This window comes from Phaseolus vulgaris, chromosome 6, assembly GCF_051622355.1.
Source record: "Phaseolus vulgaris cultivar YP4 chromosome 6, ASM5162235v1, whole genome shotgun sequence".
Taxonomy (NCBI): Eukaryota; Viridiplantae; Streptophyta; class Magnoliopsida; order Fabales; family Fabaceae; genus Phaseolus; species Phaseolus vulgaris.
The window spans coordinates 37,479,768-37,500,730 of NC_143503.1; the positions used below are offsets into that span (position 1 = coordinate 37,479,768).

Genomic DNA, 20,963 nt, shown 5'->3' on the forward strand with positions numbered 1-20,963 from the left:
CCATACCTTCTTCTCTCACCTCCATAGATTTTCGTATTTCCAAAACTGCTCTTCTGTAATATTTCGGATTACATAATTCGGAAGTTATTTTTCAAATTTGTAATTAGCTTTCGGATTATATAATCTGAAAGTCTTTTTTCAGATGCATGATTACTTTCCGGATTACATAATCTGGAAGTTTTTTTTAACTTCTGGATTATGTAATCCAGAAGTCTTTTTTCAAATGTGTTTCCGGATTACATAATCCAGAAGTTATTTTATGGGGGTGGCACAAGAAGGATAAAAATGTATTTTTCATGTTGTGTATGGAGGTGCCAGAAGAAGATATGGAGGTGCAGGAAGAAACAGTCTTGGATCCGAGTCAAACTTTTTATCTATACTTTATTATAAGGGCTTTTTCTTCTTACACTTCTTAATTAATAATTGCATCTCATACTATGACAAAAAGGCCAAAATACCCTCCATTGCTCCACCATGTCGTCGTCGTTGCAGCTCTATCTACACTTCCATGACGAGTTTTTAATATCTTTTAGATTAAAAATAATATATGATTTATATTCATTACCACTTGCATTAATTTATATGTAAGATTAATGTTAACTTAAATAAATATTAAAAAGATATTATATTAATATTAATAATTACGAAATTTAAAAATTAGAACGTATTTAATATTATTAGTGTTGGTTAAGTTAACTTTAATGTCTTTCTTTAAAATATTATTATTACTAAAAAAATATATTTAATATTATTAGAGTCGATCTTAATATTTTTTTAACATATTTTTCATTACTAAAATATATTTGATATTATTATAGTCGGTTATCTTTATTTTAGTATTAAAATATATTTAGTATTATTAGTAAATTGTCTGTGTTTACCAAGTATTAACAAAAGTATGAAATATAAAAAAAAAATGCGATATATAATTAAAAGAATATTTACAGGTTTTTATTGTTAATTAAAAATCAAAACCTTCTTAAATCACTTCCCAACAAGAGATCTTACAAAGGACTGTTTCTTCCTGCACCTCCATGCCTTCTTCTCTCACCTCCATATATTTTCAAATTTCCAAAAATGCCCTTCTATACTATTTTGAATTACGTAATCCGGAAGTCATTTTTTAAATTTGTAATTAGTTTCTGGATTACATAATCTAGAAGTCTTTTTTCATATGCATGATTAATTTTCGAATTACATAATCCGAAAGTCTTATTTAGCTTCCAGATTATATAATCTGGAAGTTTTTTTTCAAATGAATTTCTGGATTACATAATCCGAAAACTACTATATGGGGGTGACATAAGAAGAATAAAAATATATTTTCATGTTATGTATGGAAGTGGCAGAAGAAGATATGGAGGTGAGAAACAGTCCTTACAAAGACTTTCAACACACTCTATTCCAATTACATATGCACCGTACACGTGGCGCTACTTTCACAACAGTCACAGATGAATGTGTAAGAAATATCTTGCACAGGATAAATCTTAACCACTCATCATAGTCTCCTCTTATTAAAACGTGTTACATGTGTTTTTATTAAGGAAAATGATTGCTTAACACTCACTTCATCTAATCCCACTAAATATTAATATTTTAATTTTTTTAATTTTTTAATTTTAATTTTTTTTAACATTTTATATTTTTATTAAAGACATTCCTTTATTTTTATAATTTATTTTATTATAAATATTAATATTTTATTGCAGTGGAAATTGGAGTAAGGTGTCTACGAATAATACGGAGACACGTGGCAGATAAGGTTGTACGTGACTTCACATCATTTTGTGATCAGACAATGCTAGTTCAAAAAGCTCCTTGGTTTGGCTTATCTATAAAACAGAAGAAGAAGAAGAAGAAGCAGCAGAAGAAGAAGAAGAAGAAGAAGAAGAGGAGGAGAATGGCGTGTATGACAGTAGCTATGTGTGGCCCTGCCTTGAACACCTCCTTCCTTAGGAGACATGCAGTGAGTCTGAATGCATTCCCCAAGGCCAATGCAGTGTTTGGTGTGAAAGGAGGAGGTGGAGGTCGTGTCACTGCCATGGCTAAACACAAGGTGAAGCTTATCACCCCAGAGGGTGAAAAAACCTTTGTCTGCTCAGATGAAACCTTCATTCTTGATGCTGCAGAAGAAGTAGGCCTTGACCTTCCCTACTCATGCAGGGCTGGTGCCTGCTCTTCCTGTCTTGGCAAAGTTGTGAATGGCCAAGTGGACCAGTCAGAGGGTAGCTACCTAGATGACGATCAAATCGATCAAGGATATGTTCTTACATGTATTGCTTACCCCACCTCTGATGTTGTTATCCAGACCCACAAGGAGGACGAACTCGTTGGATAAATCTCCCTTTCCCACCATTTTCTTAGAATATGCTTCTTTTGTTTCAAATGTGATGGAGGAGGAAGATTGTTATTGCATGATCAAGGTATTTTAGTTTTGTTTTATGCTGTTAGTTAGACTATAGAGAATGAACTCCACCTTCAGAATCTCATCAAACTTTTTATTATGTGTTGGTTATTGGTTCAGGGAATTTGTAGTCACTGTAGTAATGTTTTCCTTGTTGGTTGAGTTAAGAACTCTGATGTTAGTTGCTTGTTCTGAATTCATGCTGATCTTAATGGTGACTTTGATTCTTATCTGCACCATTTTAGATCTTTTGGGTTGTTGGAAGCTAAGAGTCATGCACAATGGAGGGTCTAACTACACCTAAAATTCATATAAGATTAGAAAATAAGTTAGTTTACAAACTCAAATTCTACTCTGATTCTGAGAAGAGTTTCTGAGGCATTATATGATATAAAACATTACAATTGATTTCTCTGTCTGAATAAAAGAAATTATTTGATAGTAAACAAATAGGATTAAACTGTATTAACTTTAAGTTTAATTCAACTTCATAAAATCGATTTATGAGGTGAGATTTTATAAGGTGAGGTATCGAAAATGATTATGATACTATATTAAAGAGTGGACATTAAAGAGCGAACTTCAAGCTTAACTCAACTTTTCGCTTCCACTTATAAAGAATGAAATGTACTGTTGTTGGAGATCTCTACTTGAAGATGCTGGCTTATGGTTTGAAGCCATTTCTCTGATGTAGTTAAAGAAATTTAGTATAAGGTAATAAGATAGAAGAAGAAAGCTAGGATTGTCACACTTCATTCATTCATCAAACACAGGAGATGGAAATGAGTTTTTAGATTGAGTTGTCTCCTTTTAAGAAAGATGTTTTCATTTTGCAGTAAAAATGTCCCACAAATTTTTCAAGAATTTTACACAAGGACTACTGTGTGATCAATACAAAGAAACAGTTTTTATGGGCTAATTACTGAATCAAACATGGTACAAAATGTTTAGATGTTCTTTTTAAGAGGAGATCTAGTGGCAACAATGATGGTGAATATTGAGTTCATTAAATATATAACAGTTTTGCAAAGAAAAGAAAGTAGCATGTGAAGTGAAGAAGATGAATGCTACATAAATGTATGGTGAAGGGAAAGATGAATAGGCTTGGTAGCATTCAACCTCCACATGTTATTGCACTTTATTGGATGAATCTTTTGCATTCAATCCATTAATTGCAGGCAATTACTTCCTCCAACTAATTTCAGTATGAAAAGACGAAAATATTCTTAGATAAAATGAAGGTATATATAAAAATACATTTCGGATTCACTTTTTTAGAAAGAACAAATTTTTTGTATTAGGGATTTTTTTTATCTGTAACGAAATTTTGATTTTATATTTTCGGATTTTATTTTTGGAGCACAATAATCTTTTCTGGATTATTTTTTCAGAATACATCGTTTTTAATTCTGGAATTTTATTTTCAGAACAAAGGATATTTTCAAAATTTTAAATTTGTATAGGGTATAAGTTAAAAATGATTGAGTGTATGAAGAATTGGGCTTAATTGTATCACAGTTCCCACTATGTTAACCAACACAATTGCTTGCTGAAAATTGTATCATAGTTTGAACACAATTCACAATTCCAAATCCTAAATCCTAAACCAACACAATTCACAATTCTAAATGTATTTTCAAATTTGGAAATATATTCTGAATTATACAAAATAAAATAAAATAGATTAATGTATTATGAATTATGCAATTGAATGTATTTCTAGATTCAAAAATATATTTTAAGAATTCAAAATGCATATTTTATTTGGTATTATGAAATACATTCTAGAATACTAAAAATAAACATCCTAAACTATGGAGGTGCAGGCTAAAATTACGGGTTAGCCTATAAATAAATAATGGGCCATTGGATCCAAGTCAAAATTTTATTTATACTTTATTATAAGGGCTTTTTCTTCTTACACTTCTTAATTAATAATTGCATCCCATACTAAGACAAAAAAGGGAGATAATTATTTCAGAAAACTCGTCATGAAAATTATTATATATGTTTTCGAAATCTTTGTTCCATAAATCCTGTTACAGGATGTTCGGGAAAGTTTATTTTTGGAAAAAGTTTATTCCAAAATACATTTTATATACTATTATGAATGTGAATATTTATTGTTTAAATCATAAGGTTTTAGATTAAAAATAATATATGATTTATATTCATTATTACTTGCATTAATTTATATGTAAGATTAATATTAACTTAAACAAATATTAAAAATATATTATATTAACATTAGGGATTACGAAATTTAAAAATTAAAACATATTTAATATTATTATAATTGGTTAAGTTAACTTTAATATTTTTCTTTAAAATATTATTATTATTAAAAATATATTTGATATTATTATAGTCGGGTCAAGTATAATATCTTTATTTTAGTATTAAAATATATTTAATATTATTAGTAAATTGTTTGTGTTTAACAAGTATTAAAAAAAATATAAAATATAAAAAAATGCGATATTAAATAACGTGTTACAGACGTATTACACACCGATACTCTCGTAGGATGTCTCTCATTCAAGTGTCAAATTCAAAAAATATTTGTTGAATTTCTAACAATTCTAGCATGATTTTAACACAATTTTTTTAAAAATATAATTTTTTAAAAATTTAAACTTATTATATAAATTTTTATTGTAATTATAAAAATAAAAACCAAATACTTTTGAATGAGCTATGAAAAAAACATGTTTTTTTAAAATAAAAATAAAAATAATTGTACATATAAATATTTATTAATAAATAGGTTATCGAGGTTTCATTCTTAGATGGTAACACCTTAAATATGTTGCAAATAATGAAATTTGACAAGTTATAATTTTGTAAATAAGAAATAAATTAAAAAAGAAAATTAAATTTATAATAAATCTTACACACACAAAAAATAGTGAATATAATGAGAGATAGAATGATGCCACGTGGCAGATAGGGTTGCATGTGGCCTTACCTCATGCACGTTATAAGCACACTATTTCTTCAAGCTCATGCTCCCATTTGTTATCCATCACCAACAACAACAACAACAAGCTTGCAGTGACCAATGGCTTCGATCACACCCGCTTCCTGTGGCTCTGTGTTGAACACCTCCTTCCTCAGGAAGCAGCCTCTGAACCACACAAGCCTCAAGGCATTCTCCAATGCTAATGCTGTCTTTGGTGTGAAAGGAGGACGTGGAGGTCGTGTGACAGCCATGGCCAGCTACAAGGTGAAGCTTGTGACCCCAAGTGGAGAGCAAGAGTTCAGTTGCCCAGATGATGCATACATTCTTGATGCTGCAGAGGAAGAAGGCATTGACCTTCCTTACTCATGCAGGGCTGGTTCTTGCTCTTCATGTGCTGGCAAAGTTGTGGGTGGCCAAGTGGACCAGTCTGATGGTAACTTCCTTGATGACGACCAAATTGAACAAGGCTTTGTTCTCACCTGTGTTGCTTATCCCACTTCTGATGTTGTTATTGTCACCCACAAGGAGGAGGAGCTCGTTGCTTAAATCTTATCATCACTTTTGTTATTAACATTCTATTCTTCTGGTTTTTCTTTGACGAGTGTAAGAAATTTATACGTTTGTGTTAGCTGTATATGTGGTTCTGTTGGATTCCTCGTATATGTTTTTTATGTTTTTTGGACTTATAGTTTCTCTTACTTTGCGTAAGAGATTATGAGTCTTGTTAGGATTGGAAAGTGCAACAATTGAAGTTTGTTTTTATATCTTAGTGCCATTTTTCAGGATATAAACGTGTGTTGTGCTTGTTCATGAACAACTTATTCTGCATTAACTCGTTAATTACTTCACCTCTCTGGTGATATGTATCAAATATTTATAAAAATACACTGGTTTTTGTCATGCACATTAGTGAATTATACTAATATTTCGAGCAGTTAGAGTTCCGATATGCTAAAATTTGTTAACCTTCATATATATTAAAAAGATAGATGATATATCTAATATTGTATCTGAATGATTTAAATGTCTATGCTCATTTAAGAATGATTTGTACATCTATGCTCTATGAAGTTCCAACTAGTTCTGAAGTAAAATAAAACACTAATGAATCATGTTTTCTGAAACAAATCAAGAAGAGTGATAGCTTTTGCTTTGATCTTCAACGTTGTGGGGAATTAGTATATACAGATTCAGACAAATATTCAGCTACCTTGAATGTTTTGCCTTGTTGGGGGTCTCCAACTTCAGCTGTTCTACTGAACTCACTGTTATCTGATTCAAAGACCCTAAAGAAGAGGATCGAGTTAGAGTCCCAGATGCTACTGTCATTTCGTCCCTCTCATCAATTGTTGATTCCAGGGAGCATACTGATCTTGCAGTGTGTGAATGCAACGAATCATGCTTAGACTTGTGTTTCACTCTTTTACACCAACTATGCAGAGACTCTCTAACACTCTCTGTCACCAAGGCCTTCTTGCATTTCGATCCCATCTGAGGCCAATCATCAAATAAATTTACTTTCATCACGTTTTCGTTAGAACACTTTGTTAAGAACTTAACAATGAGCATTAAGCCAACCTGAGAAACTATTATGCTCAGGGGCACTGTCATGTAGCTACACCAGAACTGAACAATAGCACTGCAAGTTTCAAAATAACGAAATGTGAGTCTTCCTGGTGGAAAAATCGAACTAATTCTCTCTCAGGTGTAGATACAAAATTGACTCTTGCGAAAGCAATAAGCAAATAAAAGAAAAATAGAAAAATAGAAATGAGAGAATAGATATCGAAATCCTAGTCAGATGTTAGAGAGAAATTAGATGAGATTGAATGTTATCCTCACTGAGAAAAATAAATATTGTAATTCTAGTTTTATAGTGAAAATATTTTCTAGATTAGATATAGTAGATTTTACTTCTTAAGTGGAGGAAGTTTTCTTAAGTTAAAAGATTGGAGTAGTGTAAAATCCAGAAAGTTGGTAAAGAAAGTAGAACAAAAAAATCTTGAAAGAGAGACGACACCAACCCAGATGCCAACCGAATGATGATCATGTAATGATTTCTCATGAAGCACGATTGTTCTTGGAATCCCCACTACAAAAACAGAAATTGAAGATAATTCATTGAACAAAAGCAAGTCATAAGTCACGTATACAATCTTGAAAAACTGAAGTCTTACCAATGTCCAAATAAACGTTGCCATTTCAAATGCATTCTGCATGAACAGTGGAGAAAATAAGAACAGAAAACACAACCATGCAGCATGACCTACTTACAAATAAAGTGTTATCGATTCTTACCTGAAATATGACAAACTGTATCAGCCATAACAGTATATCTGGTTTTTTAAACCAGAATAGATCATCGCGTGGCTTTACTTGTGTCCTAGGAAACGGACCTGTCTGCTCCATAATTTCAAGTGCTAAGGTGGATACAACATGTTGAAGCTTTGCCCCTATCAACATCACAAGCTTTTACGTGTAGAGAAATCAGACCTTGATGGAAATAACTTTCAATGGACTTTTTCATTTTGATTTGTTAAAACAACAAATTAGAATATACATACAATTGCAGGGATAAATGATAGCCAGAAGTATATATTCAGACCTGCAAATTTAGAAACTTAAATATCTGAAGAAATTAATTTTAAAGACACTAACAATATACTATGATTCTGAAGAGAAGCTACCGTGGATGTTCACGAAGATGCACACTATGGCATAAATCCAAAGCAGCCAGCTGCAAAATTGAAAAAAAAGGGTTATTCAGCTGTTAGTTTTCTCATTGTTTTTCTTAGTAGAAGTCTAATGTTGATTAGAAAAAACATTTGTATTGGAAACTTCATTTCCCATCACTCAATTCCCTATGCTAATCATGATTCACGAGCATGCTATGTTAGTTAATTAAGCAACTTACAGTTAATAACTTGCATCGGTTTTCAGAAACACCAGTTAAAAGAAGAAATCCATTTCAAAATGGTTCTTACCTTATTCCTAGAATGCCATGAAATTCATCTTCCATGCTTCGAACCATATATTGATGGAAATTATAAGATAACGGCAAATTGTGTTCCTGTAAATTTGTGAATACGAAAATTACTTCGATTTAGAAGAATCAAATAAAAGATTAGGCAATCAGGGAACAATAGTGGACCAACAAGTCTCCAGCATGCATTATTTTATCCAACATCCTTCAACAGATAAGAAACTTACAGTGATGAAACCTAAACGTAGTGCAAGGTAATCTGATTTTCGTATAGAGCTCCTAAACTGACGTAGGAAACAGAGCTGCAAGATCAGATCACAAACATTAATCCATTATATTCAAACTGTGCACAAGGATGACACCAAAAACATTTAGAAACTAGGAGTTGCTAGAAAGATGTTTAGATGGGTGAGTTGCTAGAGAAATTATGCATCAAAAGGCCATCCCAGTAAAAGCAGCACACAAATAATTAAGGATGTGCCATTTATGTTGAAATGTTACCATCCAGTTTAGGATTGGACTCCTGCTCCATGGATGAGAAGTGCGATGGAAAATAAATGTTGTCTGTCGCTTCATCAACTTGATTTTCTTTGCTGTTTAACAAAAATTAATAAAAAGTTTAGGACATAGATTAATCTGTTCTATTCAATGCAGAAGTGTTTGTCAGATTTCATTCATGATATGATGTCACATTTTAAGACCAATCGTTATGAAGTAACCATTCTATGCCATTTACCTTGCTGGTTTCCATCACTTGGCATCCTAGCCTGATTTTCCCATCTGCGCCAACTATAGATCTACAAACACTTGCAACAAAGATAAAATAAATGATATGAACCAGACTACCAAACATAGAAAACAACAGCAATGAAGACAACTCCAAGTGATCGATTGGAACAAGGATCCCTTAAACAAAGACACTAATTTAACCATTGGCATTACTGGTTAGAAGAGCATGATGTTGCTAAAACACCTCTGGGGTTGATGTTGTACATGTAGTAAACTGAAAATTATGATGACTTACCTTACTCATTGCCAAACCAACTGCCAGACAACTATACAAAACATGAGTGATTCCGAGAACAAATAAGAACCGGTGCAGCTGCTCAAGACCTTCATATGAAACAAAAGGTTCATGACCCTGCATTCATGTATTAGTATTTTTGGAAGGGCTATGCAGTATTGCAAAGAAACAAAGATTTAATATTAAGTATGACATTGACACTATATGCAAGATATTTAGTGGCTAACATTATACTCACTGCAGTGAAGAAAGCAAAGCTTAAATGTAGTTGTAATTAGTGTATGTTACCTCTCCACATTGGTTGAATGCTCCAGTAATACTAGTTTCATCAGGGATAGATGATGATGAGCTTTCCAGCATGATATTCTCATTTATGTCCACGTCTTGCTCAGAACAAATATAAAATCGACTGCTAAAAAGTGACGAAGTCACACAAATTTCAGAGATCCATCTTGCACTTTGTGCCAACAGCAAAGAGATAAGTCCAAGCAACATCAGCTCTATCACAAAAGAAAAAACAGATACTAATCTTTAAGTCTAAGTCAATCTCGTAAAACTGGTTTATAAGATAGGTTTACACCCAAATATATAATATAAAATATTCTAATCTCCGGTTAATATGACATTTACAACAGTAACTCAAGAACATAAGGCATAATGGAAATGTGAAATAATACTCAGTGTCACTACCTTCCTTGAGTTTCTCCAGTGAAGCAAAAAGTGCCTTCCTTCTTGTTTTCTTCAACCACTGCACAACAAGAAAAAAAAGTTTCATTTCTACTTATCATGGGAAGTAGCAACCCAGAAAGTAACCAGTGAAAAGGGTGATTTGTTCACTCTACAGTGTACTACTACACATAAATTTGCAGTGTTTACCTCTCCAAAGCGGTAGATTGAACGTTCAACCAATAAGCAGACAAAGACCATGACAGCAACAACAGAGGCAACTGAATATGTTGGTGTCTCAGCCAGAGAGCGACCTCGCTGCAGCACCTCTGCCATTGTTCACTTCAAAGCAACAAGTTGAAGTCTTTTTCATGGGAAAAACATAGTTCCTTGATTCCACATAAATGGAGCCAGATGGGATCCAGGGAATGGGGAAGTGCAGTGCAAAACGGAAGTGTATCTTAGTTTAATAATTATTTGGTGAAGAAGGTGCATGTGCACATTGGAAACTTCACTCACCTTACACAAAAAACTTCATTATTTATTTAATCTTTAGTTGTTGGTTTATATATATGTTTTATGTTATTTTGGATTTTGATATGTTACTATACTTTAACCAAAATATTCATATTTGTTTATTCTTTTTTGGTGATAAAAAAAGTTAATTATTATTTTCTGAGGCCACACAACCTTGTTCACTTTCCAGTGTCGTGCTTTTTCCTCTCTCCAAATCGAAAAGCATGCACATGGAGGGTTTCCCAGTCTCCCAGGTAAGTTGCTAATAATTTGTAAGTTGGAAGGGTCCCAATAGAAACCTGGTATATTCTATGCATGTGGATGCTGATACGATCAATATCAATTCCCAACAAATCAAACTACAAAAGGAAACAGAAAATACTAACAGAAAATAATAAAAGAACTTTGATATATAATATGATGAGATAAAGAGGAATAAGATACATTAATTTGGTATTTATATCATCAGTTAAATATAAGTTAAATATATTTTTCGTTTTTTCTTTTAACATGAAATTGGTTTTAATTCTTGTTCTAAACTTTAGATTATCCAGTTATTTATAATATAGAAATTATAGAAATGAGTTATTGTATACGTGAAATAATTACAAGTTTTTTCAAGATTTGTTGATGTTTTGATTGTAAATACTTACTAAAATTGTTTTTAATGGTTGATGAATTTCAAATTAAAACAATTGTATATATTAAATGATCTATTTCAATCATTTTTATACTACAAACAACTGGATGATATAAAATTTGAACCAGGAACGAAAATCAGTTGAAGAGACCAAAACCAATTTCGTGTCTTAGAATTTAAGGTTTAGTACATGGACGTTAAAATCTTCAAGATTTTGTTTTTAGAGTGGTGTTTAATTTTTTAAATAAACTCTTATTAAGGTTTGATTCTCAAAATGATAGAAAAAAACTCATCAGAACAAATAATCACTATTAAGCATGATTTTCAAATGAGTATTATTCGTTGAAAAAATGCATATATACTTCACACTTTATTGAGTTATTCATTTATTTTAAGATAATTTTATGTTTGAAAACAAATGATAATCTATCATGAATATTAGTTTCTTATGTTTTTTATATATTTTAAAACAAATATAGGATATTAATTTTTTTGAGTCATATTTTAAATATTTTAAAAATAAATTATTAACAATTAAAAGTTACTTTTGATCACAATATAACTATTTACTATACAGATAAAATATAATTTGAATCTAACTTTCTTGAATTGAAAAGTTCAAATAATGTAAAAGACTATAATGTCTTAATCATCTTGTCTTATTGAATATAAATATATCAAGTGTTGAAAAATAAATGAGGCGTGGATCTAATTTTTATAAACTTAAAGAAAAGTTGTAATGGTGTAAAAATACTACAATAGATTTATTTTCTTATTTTATATATCTATAAAATATAAAAAAATAATAATCTTTATGGACAAAAGTTGTGAGATTATCTTACTTTTAAGCTAAATGCTTAGATAATAATTTTATTTAATAAATACTTTCATTTTAATTATACAAGTTTATAAATTGTATAAATACAATTATTAATAGTTTAGTGATTTGATGATAAAATACTTAAACCTTTGTAAATAGGATTTAAAAATTTGAATTTAATCTTTTGGTGATATTAGTAATCCATTGTGATGTTAGTATCAAATAGTGACACATGTTAGAATAAACTATCCACAGTGTACACATGTCCTATTAGGTTAACACAATCTTTTTTTTAAGTGTAATTTAATTGAACTATTTATTTTATTTAGACTTACTTATTAAAATTGTTTTAAAGAGATTAATTTTAATTCGTGTTATGGTTTGAGTATTATTTTAAAAAAAAAAATTGTGCTTTAAGTACTCTTAGTGTAATTTATTTGAGTTATATTTTTAAAGTGATTTTTGGATAATTCAATTTAAAAATACACAAATATTTATTTTAAAATATATCTATAAATATTCATAAATACCCGCGATTATTTTTCTCTCAGAACCTATGTAGCCTAGACACTAACACACAGACATTGATTCGACATGTACACGAATATATGTATAATATTTAAAATGTAGGACACAAATTTATATATTATATAATTATAAATTATATAAATTGATAATAAAGATTTATGTTTATGTGCACAAGTATGTTTTAATTTTTTTAGAAAAAATATGTTTTTTTTATGTCTAGTTAAAAAAATTGTTTTTTTATTTTTATAATCATAATAAAAATTTATATAATAAGTTTGAATTTTTAAAAAATTAATATTTTTTTAAAAAAATTGCGTTAGAGTCGTGCTATAATTGTCAGAAATGCAATAAATATTTTTTTAAGTAGACACTTCACTCATACATATCTTACGAGATGTCCAATATATATATTCGACACGAAAATATTATTTAAGAGTGATTTCCAAACCTTAGGTCAAAACTCAACAAATGGATAATATATTTTTTATTTTTTATTTTTCTTACAATTGTTTTTTTTTTTAGTATTTGTTGTTCTATCAATACACATATTACTAATTTTTGTATAGTTAAATATGGGATTTTTAAGGACAACCTTGTTATATTTATTCAGGGAAAGTCACATATAATATAATACTTTATCTAAATTTCCTTACTACACTTATTTCTTTGTTATATTATTGCTTCAAATTTTAAATATCAATAAGAGAAAATATTATTATTTTATTAATTATAAAAGAATACTTTATATATTACATGTAAGAAAAAAATTGAAAGAAAAGGGGGTTGCATAACCATTCATACCATTTATTCCGTTCCTTAAACCATTGAAATTGAGCCTCAAATATTAGAAGAAAGAGATTCCTAAAACCCTAATCTTCCAAAACCCTACACTCTCTCATGGCGTCGTCGTTAATTCGCCTCCGCCGAACCCTCAGAGCACTCTCCGGCGTCACCCACTCCATCTCCGCCGCGCATGCGTCGTCCATTTCGGCCCCTATCAGGTGCGCCGTTCCATGGAGTTCCCACTCTCCGAAGGGTGTGGTTCAGTCCCGTTCTTTCAGGTCATCATCAGCTTCTTTTCTCTCTGTTAGATCCTCGCAGAGCAACATCCCCGACGAGATTGGTCCCGATACCATTCTCTTCGAGGGCTGCGACTACAACCACTGGCTCTTCGTCATGGACTTCCCCCGAGACAACAAACCCTCTCCCGAAGACATGGTTCGCGCTTATGAGGAAACTTGTGCCAAAGGCCTCAACATCAGGTTCCTCACTTCATCTCTCGTACAACTCTTCCTATCACAATGTTTTGATTATAACTCGTTCGCATACACCAAAAATAAGTTAGATTATGAAAAAAATATCGATGAGTGCGAGCAACACACTCTATTATCGATAACTGCAAAATCATGTGTGGAGGTCGTTGATTAAAATTAGAAACAGTGAAATTTTGTGATTTTCAGCCAATTTTAGTTGAGAGCGTGTTGATGTGTTGGTACTGGTGGTCTTTACTTGAATATTTGGGTTTTTTTTCAGTGTGGAAGAGGCGAAGAAGAAGATATATGCGTGCAGTACAACAACTTACACAGGCTTTCAGGCAGTCATGACCGAAGAAGAGTCTAAAAAATTTGAAGGTATTTGTTCCTGCTTCTCACTCTCGAATTCCATGATCATGTCGAGAAAATATAATTTGGTGTTTGATTTGTTGCATCTTAACAGGTCTTCCTGGAGTCATCTTTGTGCTACCAGATTCCTATATTGATCCAGTGAACAAGCAGTACGGGGGTATGGTTATTTTTTTCTTTTCAGAAGTTTGATTGGATTTATTCATTACTTGTTCAAATTTCAGTATTTGCTATATCATGTGCACTTCAACAGTTTGCTACCCTTTTGATTACAAGAATGTTTCTGAAATAAAGTTTTCGTGGTTGATAAATAGGAGATCAGTACATTGATGGAACTATTATCCCTCGACCTCCACCAGTACAGTATGGGAGAAATCAAGGAAGACGAGACCGGAATAGGAGTCCTGGTCAGTACAACCGACAAGAGAATCCCTCTTATAATAGTCAGGAGTCCATGCATGGGGATGGAAGGAACTATGGACCTTCACAAAATTATCCACCCTCACAGAACTATGGTCAAGCATCACAGAATTATCCACCTCAGCAGAACTATGGTCAATCATCACAGAATTATCCGCCTCAGCAGAACTATGGCCAAGCATCTCAGAATTATCCACCCCAACAGAAATATGGCCAGACCTCACAGAACAATCCTTCCCAACAAAGTTATGGCCAGACATCACAGAACAATCCTTCCCAACCAAATTATGGCCAGACATCACAGAACAATCCTCCCCAACAAAATTATGGCCAGACATCACAGAACAATCCTCCCCAGCCAAATTATGGTCAATCATCTCAGAATTATCCACCACAACAGAGATATGGCCAGACATCACAGAACTATTCTCCCCAACAAAATTATGGCCAAGCATCACACAATTATCCACCCCAACAGAATTATGGTCAGGCATCACGCAATTTTCCACCCCAACAAAATTACGGTCAGACACCACAAAATTATCCACCCCAGGAGAACTTTAATCAAGCATCGCAGAATTATCCACCTCATGCTCAGCAGCAGGGCTTTGGACCTCCAGGACAAGGGGAAAGGAGTTATATGCCACAGCAGAACTTTGGACGACCGGGACAAGGGGAAAGAAGAGATACTGTGCCTAGGCATGGTGCTTCAGATGTGAGGGATGATACTTTTATACCGTCATACATGAAGGAATTTGAACAGGCTGAGCAGCAGGGGAATCAACCTTCTGGCCGAGGCAATTTTACTGGAGAGGTATTGTAGAGAACCAAAATTGAGTACATTCAAGTTTCTGAGTCAAATTAGTCAGAATAGAGATTAAAACTGATGTTAATATTTAGTTCAATATATTTTATTGCGGGTCTGTATTCGTTGAGGCTAGATCTTTGCTATTGGAAAAAATTTCAACTTTGTCTCTATCAATACAAAAGATAACTTGCTTTTGTTATTTTTTGCAGGGAAGATATTGAGAGTAGTCGGAGACATGTGGGCGGCTTGTATTAAAGTACTAATCACATTCTAAGCTGATTTGCATGTCCTTTCCATTTGGTGGAATATTGATTTATTGAGCTGTCGGTGTGTATCGATTAACTTTTAGTTCATGCACTGCTGTGACAAAGTTGGATGTGGTATGTAATTTAGTACTGGCTGCTACCTTGTTTTTTGAACATGGTTGAACTCTGAATTTCACGTGGTACTTTGCTCTCTTACTCCTCTTTCTCGTTCTCATTGTGACGAACGAAACAGTTAATAATTGTGAATTTGCTCTGTATCATGTGGCAAATTGGTCAGTTTCCATAGGCAGCCTAGTGCCATAGCCCACACCCAACGTCCATGTCTTACTCTTTTGTTTGATATCTTAATTTGGCATATATTTCAAGTTTTGGAAGATCTAATTCTTCTGATGATAAAAGTTGTTAGTGAGAAGTGCGGTTGAAGCAAAGAAGAAAAGGATTATTGTGCTAATGACTGAGAATAGTGGGCATTAAAACATATTCAAAGAATGTTCTTGGTCTGGCTTCAATGTGTCTGAGGCTCCCAAGGAAAATCAGACTTCTATTATCAGTGGCAGTTTTGAGGCTTAAGCTGAAATGACATGGATATATGAACTCCTTCCACGTATAATCACTGAATTCTAATGCTTCTTTACACGAACAACAATAAATATTATTCTTAACATCAATTTTAGTAAAACAATATCACTCTTTCAATAAATGTATTGGCAAAATAATGCTTTGTTGAAGAGTAAGGAAATAGATTAATTGACAAACAAAACTATTAAGACTGTTGGCAACACACTCGAAAAGGATCTACTGAAAACAAAAGATTTGCCTGATTGAAAAAAAAAACATCAAGAAAAGGAAGGGATAATAACTTTTTTTTTGCAAATAAATTTTATTTACAAGTTGAAGTTGTACCACACCAAATATAAAGTAGTCATATAAGAAAATACTAAAGATAATCACATTAAATTGCATTATTACCCATATGCTCAATAACAAAATTCTTTCTCCAATAAATTCCAAATACAAGATAATCCTTCTAAAGGCTACTAACATTGCTATAGTAAAGGTCTCGATTAAAGGGCATTACTGAACCCTAAAACAGGAACTAAATTTCTTCTTTTCAAAAGAAAATAAAAAAGAACATTAACAATTGATTACAACAAAAAATTACAGACAGACGAATAAGAAAACTAGAAATTGAAATTTAATTGAATATTCTAACAACAACGCCAAATTTAATCAATGTCATACTCAACCAAATTAAAAAATTAAAATATAAATAGCCGACTTCACAAAAACGACAATAAAATTCAATTATAATAGTTGATATGTTTTTTTTACCTATTAAATTAAGCAAATAATTGTATGGAATTAAGTAAATTAAACATAAATTATAATTAACGAACAAAATCAAGTTATCGCGTTAAAAAACAATTCCAAAATCAAGGATCAGAAGTAAAAAAAAAAAACATATTATCTAGTGCAATCTAACACAGAAATTGATGAACAGAAATCACACGAGAAAACATAATATGTTACATATGCCAATTAGGTTAGTGCACTTAAGAATATAAATTCAACCAATAATTACAGTTAAAGTCCAATTAAATTACATTATATGAATTCTAATTGAAACTAAGTGAAATGTATTTATCCTTAAATTCATCTTGAATTAATATAATTTCAATCAAAAGATTAAAAAAAAAAAACTATTAAAAATTTAGAACAATCGACCACAGTGGGAGTCGAACCCACGACCTTCTGATCCGAAGTCAGACGCGCTAATCCACTGCGCTATGCGGTCTTTGTTGACTATTCTACATTCAAATATTTTAAATATGTTATTATTAGATCCTTTTGGTTACAACTGAACCATTGCTATAACGTATTTTTGTCAATACAAGTATGTGGGTAGTTATTTTATGCATGAACTCACTGGAAGCGACGTCGTTTCAGATAAAGTGAAAAATTAGAATAAAGCGGGAGTTAGGGTTCGAGCACAACCTTGTTCGTGTGCGAGGGTTGCAGAGAGAAGCGAATCGAATCGGAATGAGCGGTTGGGTGAAGCGACGCGGCGACGGTGTCGTCGGGAGCAGCAGAGAGGAAGATCAGCTCATAGTCACTCCATTAGGCGCCGGAAATGAGGTTGGCCGTTCCTGCGTCTACATGTCCTACAAAGGCAAAATCGTCTTGTTCGATTGCGGCATTCACCCTGCTTACTCCGGCATGGCCGCTCTCCCCTATTTCGACGAGATTGACCCTTCCACCGTCGACGTCCTCCTCATCACTCACTTCCACTTGGACCACGCCGCCTCCTTGCCCTACTTTCTCGAGAAAACCACCTTCCGTGGCCGCGTTTTCATGACCTACGCCACCAAGGCCATTTACAAGCTCCTCTTGTCCGATTTTGTCAAAGTCAGTAAAGTCTCCGTCGAAGACATGCTCTATGACGAACAGGACATCAACCGCTCCATGGATAAAATCGAGGTTCTCTTCTCATTTTCGCCTTTTCTGCTTCTCGCTACTTAAATTTACTTCTCCGTCACTACTCGTAGAAGGAAAATTAACAAGGTGTGGTGAATTCAGTTTTTCGTATAAGCTAAGCAAAATCAACTTCCAATTTATTTATCTAGGGTTGTAGTTTAGTTTATCTCTTTAATGTTTGCTTACAGAAATTTGTGACTGCAGGTGATAGATTTCCATCAAACATTGGAAGTGAACGGTATTCGATTCTGGTGTTATACTGCAGGACATGTGCTTGGTGCTGCTATGTTCATGGTTGACATCGCTGGTGTCCGAGTTCTTTATACTGGAGATTATTCGCGCGAGGAAGATCGGCATCTCCGAGCTGCTGAGACCCCACAGTTTTCCCCCGATGTTTGTATTATAGAGTCCACCTATGGTATACAGCACCATCAGCCTCGGCACACTCGGGAAAAACGCTTCACTGATGTTATTCACTCCACCATTTCTCAGGGGGGTCGTGTGTTGATTCCAGTATTTGCCCTTGGTCGTGCACAGGAGCTCCTCCTGATCCTTGATGAGTATTGGGAAAATCATCCAGAGCTTCAGAATATACCCATCTATTATGCTTCTCCTCTTGCAAAAAAATGTTTGACCGTGTATGAAACATATACCCTTTCCATGAATGACAGGATCAAGAATGCTAAGTCGAATCCCTTTTCCTTCAAGCACGTGTCAGCTTTGAGTAGCATTGATGTTTTCAAAGATGTGGGACCGTCTGTTGTGATGGCAAGTCCTGGTGGGCTTCAGAGTGGTTTGTCACGACAACTATTTGAAATGTGGTGCTCTGATAAGAAAAATGCTTGTGTTTTACCAGGGTATGTTGTTGAAGGGACATTGGCAAAAACCATCATCAATGAACCCAAGGAGGTTACTCTCATGAATGGACTCACTGCACCGCTTAACATGCAGGTGCACTACATTTCCTTTTCTGCTCACGCTGACTCTGCTCAAACAAGTGCTTTCTTAGAAGAGCTCAATCCCCCTAATATAATTCTTGTTCATGGGGAAGCTAATGAGATGGGCAGGCTCAAACAGAAGCTTATGAGTCAATTTGCTGATCGCAACACCAAAATTCTTACTCCGAAAAACTGTCAATCTGTTGAAATGTATTTCAATTCCCAGAAAATGGCAAAAACCATAGGGAAGCTGGCTGAGAAAACACCGGAAGTTGGCGAAACTGTCAGTGGTTTACTGGTAAAAAAAGGCTTCACATACCAGATAATGGCACCTGATGATCTCCATGTCTTTTCACAACTATCAACAGCAAGCATCACTCAGAGAATTACCATTCCTTATTCTTGTGCCTTTAATGTCATTCGGCATAGACTAAAACAGATATATGAGAGTGTTGAGCAGTCAGTGGATGAGGAATCTGGAGTTCCTACATTGCAAGTCCATGACTGCGTTACTGTGAAGCAAGAATCTGAAAAGCATATCTCCTTGCATTGGGCAGCTGACCCCATTGGGGACATGGTATCAGATTCAATTGTTGCTCTGATTTTAAATATCAGCCGTGATGTCCCAAAAATAATGGATGAAGCTGATGCCGTTAAAATTGAGGAAGAGAGTGAGAAGAAGGCAGAGAAGGTTATGCATGCCCTCCTCGTTTCACTCTTTGGAGATGTGAAGAAAAGTGAAAATGGTAAATTGATAATCAGCATTGATGGGAATGTAGCAGAGCTCAACAAAGAAAGTGGGGAAGTTGAGAGTGAAAATGAAGGTCTCAAGGAAAGAGTAAAGACAGCATTCCGCCGTATTCAGAGTTCTGTGAAGCCAATTCCTCTTCCTGCACCATAGTCTATTCCTTTTCTTGCATTGTCTTGGGAAGGTTCAATGCCACCAAACACTTGCTCACATGAGACAGTTATCATAACATGTAGTTACTGTATCTTTAGAATGACGAGCTTGGACACAACATTCTCTGCCCCATTTTTGTTATTCATCGAACATTTAATCATTTAGTCTTCAAATGTTTTATTAATGTGTCTTTAATTTTTCTGTCTGTCATTTTCTAGCTGATAGCGATGGTGCGCATGATTGAATACTGATCTCCTTGTTTCTAAAGCATACTGATTTTCTTTTAATTCATGAATGATTGAATTTTGCTTACCATGGATCTTGTGCTGGGAAATACAGTGTTGGACTGTTAGGTTTGATGTTCTATTTACCTAAAAACTAGTAGTGTGTCTCAGATGATTAAGGGTTCATGATTATCACCAAATAACTTTCGATGTTCGGAATCTTAATAAATTAAAAGAATGTAAATGATTTAGTATGCCTATTTCAGGAATGCTCTTTTAATTTTTTAACAGAAGAATCTTTGAAGTATTATTTTATTTTAATCTAATAATGTTGGTGCTAAGTGTATCTGGGATCAAAGTACGTGCAATTTGAATTTATCACGATTTGTTTCCCCATGAGATACCGACATAAAAATGGAGATTAACCAATCTGTTTTCCCCTCGCGAAATGATGATGTTAAAGAGAATATTAAAAGTTAAAACACTTTAAATTTATAAGAAATCTTTTATTGAAAAATATAATATTTAAATCTAATGATTTTGAATAAAAAATATTATTTACCAGTTTCTTAATTGATATCTAAAGATACTCATTGGTAGGATTCTTTAGAATGGCAGTATAAATATCATCTTAGACACTTCATCTTTTTCGCAAAATAATTTTACATTTTGTTTAAATCTTAAAAAAAATGAAGCTTTTTTTGTCTATAATTTAGTAATAAAATTGTAATAGTGACAAATTAATGTTAAAAAAGGAATTTAA

The 20,963-nt window shown here is 33.1% G+C and overlaps 4 protein-coding genes, 1 non-coding gene and 1 pseudogene across 6 annotated transcripts; 4 read left to right on the plus strand and 2 right to left on the minus strand.

Annotated features, from left to right (window-relative positions):
• The first annotated feature begins 1,806 nt into the window (after positions 1 to 1,806).
• LOC137832904 (uncharacterized) lies at positions 1,807 to 2,671 on the plus strand. The gene has a single exon (XM_068641297.2). The coding sequence runs from the start codon at positions 1,904 to 1,906 to the stop codon at positions 2,339 to 2,341; it is 438 nt and encodes a 145-aa protein (XP_068497398.2). The 5' UTR covers positions 1,807 to 1,903; the 3' UTR covers positions 2,342 to 2,671.
• A 2,604-nt stretch (positions 2,672 to 5,275) lies between these two features.
• Positions 5,276 to 6,160, plus strand: LOC137832905 (ferredoxin-A). The gene has a single exon (XM_068641298.2). The coding sequence runs from the start codon at positions 5,469 to 5,471 to the stop codon at positions 5,913 to 5,915; it is 447 nt and encodes a 148-aa protein (XP_068497399.1). The 5' UTR covers positions 5,276 to 5,468; the 3' UTR covers positions 5,916 to 6,160.
• A 184-nt stretch (positions 6,161 to 6,344) lies between these two features.
• LOC137832902 (MLO-like protein 4) lies at positions 6,345 to 10,585 on the minus strand (annotated as a pseudogene). Its single transcript, XR_016521366.1, has 15 exons — positions 10,253 to 10,585; positions 10,067 to 10,124; positions 9,665 to 9,876; positions 9,377 to 9,493; positions 9,089 to 9,149; positions 8,854 to 8,945; positions 8,580 to 8,654; positions 8,354 to 8,439; positions 8,057 to 8,106; positions 7,934 to 7,974; positions 7,668 to 7,838; positions 7,547 to 7,582; positions 7,394 to 7,461; positions 6,948 to 7,008; positions 6,345 to 6,860 (listed from the first exon to the last, which is right to left on the minus strand). The product of XR_016521366.1 is annotated as an MLO-like protein 4 (transcript).
• A 2,732-nt stretch (positions 10,586 to 13,317) lies between these two features.
• Positions 13,318 to 15,857, plus strand: MORF1 (multiple organellar RNA editing factor). Its single transcript, XM_068641281.1, has 5 exons — positions 13,318 to 13,808; positions 14,080 to 14,177; positions 14,263 to 14,328; positions 14,483 to 15,402; positions 15,606 to 15,857. Exons 1-5 carry the CDS (start codon positions 13,444 to 13,446, stop codon positions 15,615 to 15,617), a joined length of 1,461 nt encoding a protein of 486 aa, XP_068497382.1. The 5' UTR covers positions 13,318 to 13,443; the 3' UTR covers positions 15,618 to 15,857.
• Positions 15,858 to 17,383: 1,526 nt separating this feature from the next.
• Positions 17,384 to 17,457, minus strand: TRNAR-UCG (transfer RNA arginine (anticodon UCG)). Its single transcript has one exon. It is a non-coding gene; the product is annotated as a tRNA-Arg (tRNA).
• Positions 17,458 to 17,518: 61 nt separating this feature from the next.
• CPSF73-I (cleavage and polyadenylation specificity factor 73-I) lies at positions 17,519 to 20,171 on the plus strand. The gene is made up of 2 exons (XM_068641294.1): positions 17,519 to 18,140; positions 18,342 to 20,171. Exons 1-2 carry the CDS (start codon positions 17,703 to 17,705, stop codon positions 19,974 to 19,976), a joined length of 2,073 nt encoding a protein of 690 aa, XP_068497395.1. The 5' UTR covers positions 17,519 to 17,702; the 3' UTR covers positions 19,977 to 20,171.
• Positions 20,172 to 20,963: the final 792 nt, after the last annotated feature.